This window comes from Hydra vulgaris, chromosome 11 (assembly GCF_038396675.1).
Source record: "Hydra vulgaris chromosome 11, alternate assembly HydraT2T_AEP".
Taxonomy (NCBI): domain Eukaryota; kingdom Metazoa; phylum Cnidaria; class Hydrozoa; order Anthoathecata; family Hydridae; genus Hydra; species Hydra vulgaris.
In genome coordinates this window covers 4,018,595-4,034,100 of record NC_088930.1, presented here as the reverse complement: position 1 = coordinate 4,034,100, position 15,506 = coordinate 4,018,595, and the positions used below count along the sequence as shown (strand labels likewise).

The window sequence follows — 15,506 nt, the reverse complement described above, 5'->3', positions numbered from 1 at the left end:
ATGTCCATTACAAAACCACCGTGTCTTCAATTAACTTTTGAAAATAATTAAGTCATAAAAACAACAACAACAACAACAAGGTTTCCGAGTATAAGGCTTCCGAATCTAAAACTCCCGAATTTAAATTTCCATAAAGAATCATTTTAAAATCAATCCTAAATTTAATTTAGGTAAAAAAATAAATTAAAGTTAAAATAGTAAAATATGATGTTTTCTTAGCTAACTAAGTTTTTTAAAAAAAATATAGAGGTGTAAACAAGTAAAAAAGTTTAAATAACTTGTTTAAAACTTGTTCAATTAGTTTAAAGTTAATTTTCTGCTTCCAGTTTAATTTGTGTGTGTTTGTGTTATCTTTATACAGAGTTAATTTAAATTCATGTATAATAATTTCGTGGTCATTTTCACTTTTTCGAAACTTTTTAGTTTAATTTTACTAAAATACAAAAAAAAACAAAAACTAAATAAAGTAGATTTAATGAAGAGAAGTTATGCCTCAGCTAAATGATGTTGTATGGGTAAGAAAATTTAATCTATTAGCTCTGATTCTATTATAATGATGCTGTGTTTTTAGGTTGACAGTGAAATTTTATCAAATTGCATAGGTTAATAGAGGAATTTTATTAAAGAAACTGTTGTGGAAACGTTCCTATAAACGTTTTAACAGTAACTTTAATTTGAATAATAAAATGCTCAAGATCATTTAATTCAATTTTAGAGTCAAAGTGGTTTTGAAGATTTAAAGAAATTGTTTTGTAAAAACAATGAGTTTCTTCGTGATGCAGCCTTACTCTTTTTTGAAAGGTATTATAATTGTTTTTAATAGTTAAGTAAAATAAGTTTAAAAATTGCATAGGATTTATTTTAATTTATTTTTGCATTGAAAAAAGTAAGAAAAACTTACATTTTGTGAAGTTAAATGTAAAATATATCTATTCGCAAAAAAACTTTATGTAAATGTAAGTGTAGGCTTGTGAATAATTAACCCTCTAACCTAATCTTGCAGAGAGTGCAAAAACATGAAATAAAGATAATGTTTTTAAAAAAGATTGGTTGTTTTTTTTCGTATATAGTTAGTTTTAACTTATCAAACTAAATTTTTGTCCAAAAAAAATTACTAAACATAAAAATTACTAAACTTAAACACCAAAAAAAAAATCAAGTTTAAAATTTTTTTGTATCTAATATTTATTTCTAGTATATCTTTGTTTTTTGATTTTTTTTTAACTCATTTTGATTGTTTTTATTATATTCATTATTGTTGTTATTGTTTGCTTTATTTTTTTTTTAATTTAAAACTGTTTTAGCAGGTTGGTTTTTACTTACAGCATCTTTAAAAAAATTAAAGTTAAATGATATTATAAAAATATATATATATATATATATATATATATATATATATATATATATATATATATATATATATATATATATATATATATTTTAGGGTGCATCACAAAATAACAATTTAAAAAATTGATTTTGTCTAACACCTAATTGTGTTCTATATATCAAAAAAACAATGACTTTCAAAAATTTTAGAATAAGAAATATTTTTAGAGGTCCCCCGACACTCTTAAATATTTGACCAGTCCCTAATATTTATAAAATATATAGTTTTTTAAATGTAGGTCGTGTTAGGTCTCAAATTAAGCAAAATTTTCAAAAAATTTCAAAAATAATAATTAACAAAAAAAAAAAAGTTATATTTCACTGCTATGTATATATAAAACTACTAAAAATGCACCTTTTTCATTTTTATTTTTAAAATGTCATATTTATTGCAGTAAAATCTAATGTGAATTTCTTTTAATAAAATGATGATTATTTTTAAAATTTTCATAAAATATCACTTAATTTTAGACCCAACATGACCTACTTTTAAAAAACTATTTTTTTGAAATTATTAGGGACTAGTCAAATATTCAAGGGTATTGGGGGACCTCTAAAAATATTTCTTATTCTAAAATTTTTGAAAGTCATTGTTTTTTTGATATATAGAACACAATTAGATGTCAGACAAAATTAATTTTTTAAATTGTTATTTTGTGATGCACCCTAATATATATATATATATATATATATATATATATATATATATATATATATATATATATATATATATATATATATATATATATATATATATATATATATATATATATATATATATATATATATATATATATATATACATATTTTAATATATATATTATAATCTTAATATATATATATATATATATATTATATTATATTATATATATATATATATATATATATATATTATATTATATTATATTATATTTTATATATATATATATATATATATATATATATATATATATATATACATATATATATATATATATATATATATATATATATATATATATATATATATATATATATGTATATATTATATCTGCGCCAGCCTTTCCATTTTCTAGTTTAGGATGTTAGTTGCTGGATCTTCTTGACTCAATGCATGGTTTTTGCTTGTGTCTCTGTTTTTATGACTAGGCAACTCATTCTATTATCTCCTAATGAGGGTGCAGCTCTAAAACTCAGTTTTATGGTTCTGAGGCCGGCTGGTAGTCTGGTTTCCCGAACTTTGTGGTAGCTCTCAGAGAAACTGATTCCATCAACCGCTGAAAAATATCAAAGTATTAACAGTGCTATGTTGCGCATGGATGGTGTTCCTGTTTGTACTTTTAGTGTGCATTGCCGAGGCCACATTTGGAGCCCTTTGTTATGCTTAGGGTTTATTAATAGTAATGAGGCAATTGCTTGGGCTAAACAGTGTTCTAAGTACCATCAATGCTTTGTGTCAAGTTCTTTAACAAATTTAAAAATAAGTAAGGTACCAAAAACTATAAAACACAAAAAACCAGCATCATCACCAAGTTCTCTAAACCTATCATTCTCTAATATTCGTGGTCTTCAAAGTAACTTTTCTTCTGTTAAGTCTTATCTCTTGCAAAGTTCACCAGACCTACTTGCTCTTTGTGAGACTAATTTGAGTTCAGCTGTCTCATCTTGTGGATAGTATTGATGGTTATCTTCCTTTAATCCGTAAAGACTCCAATAATCACATACTTAGCCTGGGCATTTACATTTGTAAGAATTGACCCATTTGTAGGGAAACTAGGTTTGAATCCACAGACTATTCTTTTATGTGCTTTTGTTTAGCACCACTTCACTCTATTGTCTTTCTCTTTGTTCTATATCGCTCTACTTCATTCCAAGACTGCACTCTTTTTGATGGTATTTCTGATCAAATTGACCAAGCCCTCTCTCTTTATCCATCAGCTAATATAGTTGTTGTCAGTGACTTTAATGCTCACCACTCTGAATGGCTTGGCTCTAGTGTCAGTGATTCTGCAGGCATTCAAGCCCAGAACATTTGCCTTTCTCAATCCCTCAAATCTCAAGTAGTCAACTTTCCAACTCACTTTCTAGACAACCCAAATTATTTACCTTCTCTATTCGACTTATGTCTTGTTTCTGATCCTAGTCAGTGCTCAATTTTTTCTCCACATTCACCCTTTGGTGCTTCTGATCATGGTTTGATCTCTCTAAAACTAATATCTCATTCTTCTTCATTACCTGAATCCCCCTATCACCATACCTCTTATAACTGCCTTAAAGCTGACTGGGGCTCTTTCCGTGATTTTCTTCTTGATGGCCCTTGGGTAGAAATCTTTCTTCTTTTTGTTGATAAATGTGCTTCTTACATAACTTTGGGGATTCAGGCTGGCATGGAATTTTTTATTCCCTCTCAATAATTCCAGGTCAAACCTTACTCTTCTCCATGGTTTTCCACACATTGTGCTGCTGCGATTGCAAATTGAAACCGTTACTTCCATATCTATCAGCAAAACAATTCTCCAGAAAACTGACGTCTATTTATTACTGCTAGAAACCATTGTAAAAAGGTTTTGTCTAACACCAAAGCCCGCTATTCTCAGGTCATGAAATCTTGTATCTCATCTCAAAAATTAGGCTCTCATAAATTCTGGAGAATCTTTAATAGCATTGATAATAAGGGCAAATCTTTAATTCCACCTCTCTTATATTGTTCAGACTTTGTCACCTCACCTAAAGACAAAGCTGAATTGTTTGCTAAAAACTTTTTATCCATATCATCTATTAATTCCACTAGTTGCGTTCTACCTGTTATTGCCAACAAACAGGTTGATCCATCGCTTGACATTCGTATCACTCCAGCTTCTGTATCTAAAGTGATTTCCTGCCTAGACTCTTCTACAGCTTGTAGCCCGTAAAACATACCTGTTATTGTCTTGCAGTGTTCTCTGTTATTGTCTTGCAGTGTTCTCCGGAGCTGTTGTCTTTACTCTCAAAACTATTCAACAAGTGCTTATCAAAGTCTTGTTTTCCAGCCTGCTGGAAAGCGGCATCTGTTATCCCTATCTTCAAAAATTTTGGAGAGCGATCTGATTTCTTTAACTACCGTCCCATTAGTCTATCATAAGCAAGGTTTTTGAATCTTTAATTAACAGACGCTTAATTTCTCATCTTGAATCTAATAACTTACTTTCTGATCATCAATATGGATTTCGACGTTCTTGTTCTACAGCTGATTTGCTAACAGTAATAACTGATAGGTTTTATCGTGCATTATATAAAGGTGGAGAGGTTAAGGCCATTGCTCTTGACATTTCTAAAGCTTTTGATAAAGTTTGGCATGCTGGTCTTCTCCATAAGCTTTCTTCTTACAGTTTATCTGGCAACATTTTTAAGATTATTGAATCCTTTTTTTCCAATCATACTTTAAAAGTTGTTCTCGTGGACAGCACTCTTCTTCTTATTCTGTAACTTCAGGGGTTCCTCAAGGTTCTACCCTTGGCCCTATACTCTTTTTAATTTACATTAATGATCTTCCATATATTCTCACATCTATGGTGGCATTGTTTGCTTATTATACTACCATTTATTCTAGTTGTGATAAGAAGCCAACACTCTCTGATTGGTTGGAGGGGGTTTTTGAGCTTGAAAAGGATCTCACTTCTGCTACAGCATGGGGCTCACATTGGCTGGTGAACTTCAATACAGATAAAACTCAAATTTTATTCAGCCAATCATTATCGCAATAATTTAGATCTTCCTATATATTTATGAATGGTAATGTACTTGATGAGTCATCCACTCTTTATCTTTTAGGATTAACTCTTACTTCTTATCTTTCTTGGAAACCATATATCAAATCTGTTGCAAAATTAGCATCTGCTAAGGTTGCATCTCTTTATTGAGCTTGACACTTTGTTACTTCAGATTCCATTCTCTATCGCTATAAATCTCAAATCAAGCCTTGTATGGAATACTGTTGCCATATCTGGGGCAGATCTTCTAATGATGCCCTTTTTCCTTTAGACAAGGTGCAAAAACGCATCGTAAACATAGTTGGACCTTCTCTTGCAGCCAACCTCTAACCATTATCACATCGTCATAATGTTGCTTCTCTTTCTCATTTCTACAAATACTATAATGGTCACTGCTCTAAAGAGGTAGCGTCTCTTGTGCCATCTACTAAAATTCATTCTCATTTTACTCGTCATTCAATTAAGTCTCATCCTTTTTCTGTGACTGTTCCTAAGTGCTCCAAAAACTCTCATTTCTCTAGTTTTTTTCCTCGAATATCAGCTCTTTGGAATTCGCTTCCTTCATCTTGCTTTCCTGATTCATATAATTTGTCATATAATTTAAGTTGTCAGTCAATTGTTATCTTGCTCTGCAATCTTCATCTTTTCTCTTCCAGTAACTTCCAACTCTAGTTAGTGGTTGCTTGCAGCCTTGTTGGAAGCGACGATGTTTAAATATATATATATATATATATATATATTTAAACAATTTTAAAATGTATTCTGCAAAATAGAGTGCTCAATGTTCTTAAAAGAACAGAGTAATTATAAATTTATATATATATATATATATATATATATATATATATATATATATATATATATATATATATATATATATATATATATATATATATATATATATATATATATATATATTTAAACAACTTTAAAAAGTATTCTACACAATAGAGTGCTCAATGTTCTTAAAAGAACAGAGCAATTATATTAGTAGTAGAAAATCACTTAACAAAAATTTTTTCAATTTAACACTGTGTTTCATCAACAAAGATTCATCAGAAATGGATGATCAAATTAATAAAACTTCAATTTATACCAAAAATTAAATTACAGGAAGTTGCAAATATCTTAACTACTGTAAATTTTCACACATTTGTGGAATTTGCTGACACTATTATAAAAAGAATTCTTTAGAAATGATTACTTATGCTATTTTTTTAAAATGCTTTTTTAAAAAGGGTAGTTAATGTTAATATTATTTGAACTCATTTATTTTTATAGTTTTTTAGGAGAAACTTATTTTTGTGCCTACATTTAGAAATTAATTCCGATCTTTTGTTTAGTAAGCATTCTTGATTTGCATGTGTAATTATTTCAAATTTTTCTTGTAGGCATAGTATGCATTTTTTGGAAATATTGTTATATGCAGGCGCTGTTTTAAGGATAGACCAATTCAGTATAAAATCATCAATATTTTTTTCTTTTAATTCCCATATATATTTTGACAGCATGGTGTCTTTTGAATACTTTTTATTCTTGAAAGATTGCTTATGATTGGCAAAACGTTTTTTCCATTCACCCTCTGTTATGCCAATATATTGTTTATCAGGTACATTCTTAGAGGAAACAACACATTTATATACCACATTTTTTGATAAACAACTTCCACTCATTGGACAATTGATTTTTTGTTTACAATTACAATTTTCTGTAGTTTTTTCATTTAGGATTTCTTTTTTGTTTAACAAAGCCTTATTGTGACCTTTTATAATTCTATCCATATTTTTTACAGTTGCACAAAAATTGATGATTTTATACTGAATTGGTCTATCCTTAAAACAGCGCCTGCATATAACAATATTTCCAAAAAATGCATACTATGCCTACAAGAAAAATTTGAAGTAATTGCACATGCAAATCATGAATGCTTACTAAACAAAAGATCGGAATTAATTTCTAAATGTAGGCACAAAAATAAGTTTCTCCTAAAAAACTATAAAAATAAATGAGTTCAAATAATATTTACATTAACTACCCTTTTTAAAAAAGCATTTAAAAAAAATAGTATAAGTAATCATTTCTAAAGAATTCTTTTTATAATAGTGTCAGCAAATTCCACAAATGTGTGAAAATTTACAGTAGTTAAGATATTTGCAACTTCCTGTAATTTAATTTTTGGTATAAATTGAAGTTTTATTAATTTGATCATCCATTTCTGATGAATCTTTGTTGATGAAACACAGTGTTAAATGGAAAAAATTTTTGTTAAGTGATTTTTTACTACTAATATATATATATATATATATATATATATATATATATATATATATATATATATATATATATATATTATATATATATATATATATATATATATATATATATATATATATATATATATATATATATATATATATATACTATATTGCATATAGATGTGCGTTTGCCAACTTTTTTTTGCTGGTTTAAGTTTTTGCTGTTTTTTTGCAAAAAGAAGTAAAAACAAAGAATAGTGAAAAAAAAATTGTTGCCCTAACTTAACTCAGTTCATATAGCAGCAACTCCCTTGCATGTTCTCCCTTTAGTTGATATATATAATGTAGCCCATTGCAGCTCTCTATTTTAGTATGGCATCCGAGTGCTAAAATAAGAATGCTTTTATATGTGTATAAGTATTTGTACCATAAAGTATTAACATATTTTAAAAAAAAAGTTGTTAATATAGAAGACCTGAAATTGTTTAAAAACTCGAAAATGATTTTTTGTAAATTGATAGATTGCCTGTCTTAACCAAAACCCTTAATTGATGTAGAAGCGCTCCTCGTTCATTCTCCCTATTTTAGTCAGTTGATGTAGCTGCACTTCTTGTATATTCTCATTAATTAAGTCAGTCAGTTATGTACACTCCCTGCATTTTCTCTCTATTTAATTCAGTCAATGTATGTCCACTCCTGGCATGTTCTTCCTATTCAAGTAACTTAATGCATGTGTACTGCTATAAATTATATCTAATTAATAGTAATAAAGTGAAAAAGCTTTAAACTATACTTTTTATGGAAAAAAATATTGACAGCAGTTTTATTACTCTGCTAGTAATTTTTTTAGTTTTTTAATTGCAATGCACCTGTGAAGTATGACATTTATAAAATATAAATGTTGATTGACATAAAATATCAATGTCACTTAATTGACATTGATATTTAATGTCAATCAAATTATTATTATTTTTTTTAATTTACACTACACTAATAAGTTCTATATGTCTACATTTATAAATTGAGAACTTTGTTGTGTTTCACTTTGTAAATATTGCTTAGATCCAAATTAGAACAAGCATTTGCTGAGGGTTTAGTAAAGTTAGCAGCAAAAGCAAAAAAGATCTGTGGAGAAAATGGGTATGTTCTTTTGCATTCTGAAAAATAATAATTTCAAAAAAACTTGCTAGTTTTGCATAGGTTTTGTATAATTGTATATATATATAAAGTTTTTTAAGAAAGAAAAAAAAAGAATACTTTATTGTCTTTACTTTTCTAAAAAGAACTTTAAAAACTTCTTGGGAAGAGCTTGCAAAACAAACTGAGGAAGAAGCTGATATTCATAGGTTTAATATAGTATCTTTATTTCTATATAAATATCTTGCCCTTCTAAAATTTAGTTGATTATCTATTTGTTTTTTTTTTATATATATAGGTTGGTATCTACTAATTTAATGGAAGATATATTTAAACCTTTAAAATTGTTTGCAGATAATCAAAAAGAAGCTCGAAAGGCTGTAAGGTTTTTATGAATTGAAAATATACTATTCGTGTTTATAAATTAAAATATATTAAATTAAATAAGTAAATTAAATGAGATTCTGAGATGCAGAGACATGCTTTCACAAAGTCTTTGCACTTTAGTAGTTAATTGTTAATTTCAATAAACTTAAGTTTTTAAAACTTAAATAAAGAACTAAAAACTTATATTGAGAAAAGTGATTTAAAAAATAATTTTTTTTAACTATATAAAAAATTATTTTTATCTTTTATCAAAGCGCAAAGTAAAAAAACTAATCAAACAAAAGTTTTTTGGCCAACTTTATTAATACCAATCAGAACATGGTGCAAAAACTTTCCTAAATACACCCTGTGAAGTGAGTTAATGGAGAACACAGGCATTCCAGGCTTTATGAAAAAGCCTTTAATATGTTAAGAGCAGATTGAAAGCTTAAAACTTATTGAATATATCAGAAAGGTTTTATGCACCATAAAATTTTTATAAAAGGTATTATGCACCTCTTTGTTTTTATAATTAAAAAATCAGTAAGATAAGTCAGTAAGATCCATATGTCAGAAAATTTTTATGCACCATAAAACCTCTCTGTTTTTATAGTAAGAAATTAGTGGGTTACGTCAGTAACAGTAATCAATGTATAATGTTGCACTTAAAATGAACTATTTTACAACACTATACATTTATTTAACAAAAGTTTGTTAAATAAATGTATAGTGTTGTACTTAAAATGAAATATTAAAAATTTGTTAAATAAATTTATAGTGTTGTACTTAAAATAAAATATTAAAAAATTTTTAAATAAATGTATGTTGTACTTAAAATAAAATATTAAAAGTTTGTTTAATAGAAAATCAGAGATCTTACTAAATGTAATAAGAAGCAGAATGGGCAATAGTTGGAAGGTTCCAAACAATTTCTAAAGATTTAAAAGTAGCACAGATTCTATTCTCCTGCAGATAGGAAAACAAGGTTCAGTTCAGGAAAACAAGGTTCAGTCATTACCTGTGAAAGCTTTAGTTAACATATATTATAACAGAGAGTATTGAAAAGAGTTCTAGAGAACAAGTTCTGGAGTTTGCAAGATATGTGACATTTATGCTGTTTGACCTTAAGCTGTAGTAGTATTTAAGTGAGAAATGATTTAAAAAAGGCAAGTTGCAGTTTTGGGCATGTCTAGCCAGGGATAAATCTGTTTTGCTTTGAAGGAAAAGTTTGATAATTTGATTCAAGAGATAAGTTAGAGAAAAAGTTAATTTTCTTTTACTTGGCAGGCATAACAAACTCAGTTTTTTGACTTTTTTATTTACGCCATCAAAGGATTTTCAAAATTCTCTAGAAGCTAATTCCATAATTGTTCTTAATACTGGTGATTTTTTTTTTTTTGTTGCGTCAGTTACTTGCCGTAGTAAAAAATTGTTCTCAGTAGAATCAGTAAAAAGGATGAAAGTTATTGTTAAATTTTTTATTACTTTTTATTGCCCAAGAAGGAGAAAAACACGGGGTAAAGTGATGCTTGACCTAAAATAATGAGAAAGAGAAAAAGTCTTCTTGTTTGCTTGAATCAGAGTTTACATAAGAATTGTGTTATTTTCATCAGAACAGCAGGCATCAGCCCAAGGATTATCATGAAGTAAATCACAAAAGAATTCCACTCAGTTTTAAATTAGTTGTAAGATCATCTAAGCTACCTAAGGGAAAACAAGGACTACTTAAAGGAAAATGAGAAAAAGCTTTGATAGAGACAAGACACAAATTAAAAAGCAAATGTAAGTGATTTAATTTGTCCGTAAAACCTAAATAAGAAATTGAGAAAGGCAAAAAATTTTGAGACTTAGTGCCAGCTAAGTCAATAGTGCTGAAGTTTTAAAAAGATGTTCTAAAGTGGTGAAGTTCTAAAAGATGATTAGCACTAAAGTCTTTGCCTTCTGCAAGACATTAGCAGAATGCAGTTTATATCAGCCCAAAATAAAAAATATAATTAAGAAACCATCTTTATTCTTTAATCAATAAAGAGCCCTTTGTCTCCTTAGGGGAGTATTTTAACCCAGAGTTAACTTCTGACTTTCTCTGAAAAAATAAGTACTTGAAGTCAAGAGGTTATGTGTCAATTTGTACTGGATTACATGTTACTAATGCCAAATGATCAAGATATATTGAAGTTCATTTACTTAAAGAGGTTATGTGGTAGTTATTTCACTTAAAGAGATTATATGGGAGTTTATTCATTTAAAGGCCATGCAAATGTTATGCCAAAGTAGAATGAACTTTAATATTAGTCAACTTTTAATAAGCGAAAGAAAAATAGGCTTTGTATAAAATACAGAAGAATCATGCACAACTACAGGCCTTGTTTTAAAGCGTTACGCGTAGAGCAATTTATGTACGCCTTAAGCGATTTTACGTAAGCAGTAAGCAATTTTGGTTAAGCGACTTTTTATCATTTTTTAACTTTTAAATTATTTTATAAGCGGTATGATAAAAGAAGTAATTAATTTTGAAAAAAATCACAATAACTTTTGAATGACATTTATGTAAAAATATTTTTTACAAAAGTTTGAATGACAATTATTTATTTATTCATTTAATAATAACTGTGTACATGTACAATGACAATGTACGGAGCCTAGGTAATCTAGGCTTTAACAGCCAATTTATGTTAAAAATAAGTCCAACTTTGATTTAAATTGTTTAAGTGTTTTAGAATCTACAATGTTTTGATCTAAATTACTCCAGCTGTTAATAACACGGTTTGTTAAGAAATAGTACCTCTTTGGATTTTTAATTAATTGTCTATGAAACCTCAAATTGTGACCTCTCGTATTTGAAGTTATTAAATCTGGTGGGTATTCCAATGTTAAGTTATCTATTTTTTTTACTATTTTGAAAAGTTGGATTAAGTCATTACGTTCGCGTCTTTTTTCAAGAGTTGTTAATTTAAAGTAGGTTAGTCTACTTTCATAGTTTTTCCCTTGAAGACATTTTATTCGTGTTGCTTTACGTTGTATCGATTCAATTTTTTTATCTTGTTCTAAGTAAGGACACCACACTGAATTTGCGTAGTCTAGATGCGGTCTTACAAGAGAGGTGTACAATAATTTAGATGCGTTTATGTCTAAGTTTTTAAATGAATGTTTTATTATTCCTAACATTTTATTAGCTTTACCATACGCTATTATGTTAGATATAAGCGCTATTTACTAATGAAAAATATTCAAATAATATTAAAAATTTATTTTTATTTTGTTTTTATTTTAATGATTGATTTTTTCACATAAAAAACGCTAATACTTTAAGCAAAGATCATAATAACATTTAATTTTGATAAAAAGATATATGATTTAATTTAAAACTAATTTCATAAAAATATATAAATTTATTCTGATAAAAAAAATATATATAATTTAATTTAGATTTAAAAAATATTTAATCTAGTTTTGATTTATAAAATGTATATCAGTTTAGTAAGTTAAAGTTAATGTTTAACTTAACTGTTAAATTTATTTAAAAATATTACTAAATATTGTTTAATATTTAAATTTTATTTCTTCTTAAAAATTTGCTCATTTTTATTGCAATTGTTTTTTTGGTTTTCTTTCCTAAACATTTTTTTTTTACTCAAAATGAAATTTTAAATAAATGGCTGCATTAAAAATTTGCTCAAAATGTAAGTTTTGTGCAAATTTTTTATGTAGCCATTTATTTTTTTATAAACTTTTTTTTTTATAACGCTAGTTAAATTGTAGTGATTATTTTTCTAATAAACGATATATACAGCCATATAATTTTAACAAATGTTTAGAAAAATAATCTTTGCTTTCACAACAAAACATACATTCATTATGCTAATGTCGAGAAAAGAAAGAAATTTATTAATATCAAATATTTTTTTAAATGTAATATTAAATTTAATTAATATTAAAAACTAAAATAAAATAAAATAAACATTCCCTTATTGTAATAATAAAAAAACTGTGCGTTAATTAATATCATTGCAATAATTTAAAAAAGATAATGTCTTTAAAAATAAAAAAATAAAGAGGATTATGACATCAAATTCACATTAGGCTATTTATATATATATATATATATATATATATATATATATATATATATATATATATATATATATATATATATATATATATATATATATATATATATATATATATATACATATATGTATGTATGCATATATATGTATACATATATATACACCTATAGTATCACTTAGGGGGACAAAAAAACAAATACTTACAGGGACATTAGCATTATCGGGGACATTTTGTGTACCTGTTAATTTTTTTTCCCCGTAACCATCGTTTTTTTGTAAAAAAAATATCCTAGTTTTATAGCAAGTGAAAAGTACATAAATCAACTATCAAATAGTCTGACTCGCAACGCTGCTACATTGACTGAGGGTTAGGTTAGGGTCAGCATCAAAGTCAGGTTTAGGGTTAGGGTTACGGCAAAGTTTAAATATGGTTATATTACTGTAATTAATTGATTTTGTAAATAGATGGAAAAAAAAATAGAAATATAATATATAATGAATAAATAAAAAGAACAAAAATAAATATAAAAATACATTTTTATAATAAAATAATAAATTTAGTTAAGTATAAATAAAAAAGAAATATAATAAAAATTTAAAAAAATATGTAAGTATGATAAAAAAAGTAAAAAAAGAGCACTATAAAAAAAATGTCCCTGAAACGCTAACTATTGTGTATACAATTACAAAGTGTAAATGTGAATGCATATATAAAGTTTTGTATTATGCGCACCTCTATTTTTATTTAAAAATAACTGTTTAATTTAAAAATACTTTAATTGTTTAAAAATGTTTTAATAAACATTTTAATAAACATTTATGTTGTAAATGTTATTTGTAGGCATTGAAGGTCTGTTGTTTATTGTATTCGGTTATTGGAGCCATCATTTTTGTTAAGTTCAAAAAGTTATGAAAATTAACAGCGATGTTCCTATAATAAAGAAGTAATGTAAAATATATACATGCCACTTTAGTTGTCAATATACATGCCATTTTAGTTGCCAAACTTAAAATATTTATTTTAAAAAGAGGGGTTTTTAAACTTTTACTTAGTTAGAATTTTAAAATGAAATAAATGAATATTTTTAAATAATTCTATCTTTTAAAGAAATCTTTGTTTTTTATTTATTTCATTGTCTTCAAATAGAGTTTTCGAAGAAGTTTAAATTCATTTTTTTAAATATTAAGTTCATTTTGTAATCAAATGATAGTTTTAATTAGTTACATCATGTAATTGTAAAAGTCAGGCCCTGTTTTTAGGGTCATCATAATCTTATATTAATAATCTTAATATTAGGATCATCATAATCTTATATTAATAATCTTAATATTAGGATCATCATAATCACCCTGCTGATTATAATGATCCAAATCAGCTGCTACCAATCATGTAATCTAGTACAACTTGCCTCATATTCTGCTGCCCTGTAGGATTCCTTTTTTTAGGCATCTAAAATGCTCTCTGATAATAATCTATAATGCTTTCTGTCTTGAGGTTCTTAATTAATTAAATAAAGAGATGATCTAAAAAAAAAATGTTTATTCTGGACAGATGTTAATTGGATCAATTTTTAGGCTGGCATAGATGTAAATCTGTGTTCATTGTTTTCTGTCTAGAATGGTATATGGTTGATCTTCTTGACTCTACTCATTGGTTTCTGCTTGTTCTTTGTTGTAGCTTTGATTTAATTACCAGGAATGAGGCAATTGCCTCATTCCTACTAAGTAAACTCATTGGTTAGGGTTTCACGCTCTTTCTATAATTATAGAAACAAGTTCACTATTAATTTAAAACATTAATTAAGTAAATGCTAAAAAAAAAAAACCACAAAATTTTTCGAACTATCCATTACAAATGTTTGTAGTCACTGAAGTAACTTTTCATCTTTTAAATCGTACCTCTTACATAAATCACCAGAAGTGTGCTCTTTGTAAGACATAAACTTAACTTTTCTTTCTTTGTAAGACATAAACTTAACTTTTCTTTCTTGTAAGATATAAACTTAACTTTTCTTTCTTTGTAAGACATAAACTTAACTTTTCTTTGGATCTCAGTGGTTGTAGTTATTATCTTATATAACTCCTATTCAACTTTTGATCTGGACAACATTCCTGTCACAGTATTATAAAAGTCCAGAACTTTCTTTATGACTCTAAACTGTTAAAACAGTGCTTAACTGAATCTTGTTTTCCTGTCTGCTGGAAACTGACATCTGTGAATCTATGGAAATTAGCATCTGTGGCATCTGTGAATCTATTGAAACTGGCATCTGTGGCATTAGTTCCAATTTTCCAAAACTCTAGAGATTGCTCTGACCTCTTTTACTATCATTCAATTAAATCGTCCAATCAAATCACCCAATCAAATCATCCTATCAAATTTTATTATTAGCAAAGAATGTTTGATTAATAAACTTATAAAATGTCATCTTGAATCTAACAACTTATTCTCTAACAATCTTTTCTTGTTCTACTGCTGACTTATTTACCATAATAACAGAAAAGTTGTTTTATCATGCATTACAATGAAGTGATGAGATAAGTTTTTACTCTTCAAATATGAA

At 26.7% G+C, this 15,506-nt stretch overlaps 1 protein-coding gene across 1 annotated transcript in view; it reads left to right on the top strand.

Annotated features, from left to right (window-relative positions):
* Positions 1-390: 390 nt before the first annotated feature.
* LOC101234838 (nostrin) overlaps positions 391-15,506 on the top strand; it is a 45,370-nt gene continuing 30,254 nt past the window's right edge. Inside the window, exons 1-5 of the mRNA XM_065809833.1 lie at positions 391-515; positions 716-801; positions 8,435-8,512; positions 8,656-8,718; positions 8,808-8,889. Of these exons, the coding sequence (XP_065665905.1) occupies positions 489-515; positions 716-801; positions 8,435-8,512; positions 8,656-8,718; positions 8,808-8,889 (336 nt within the window). The 5' untranslated portion in view covers positions 391-488. The remainder of the gene's footprint in view (positions 516-715; positions 802-8,434; positions 8,513-8,655; positions 8,719-8,807; positions 8,890-15,506) is intronic.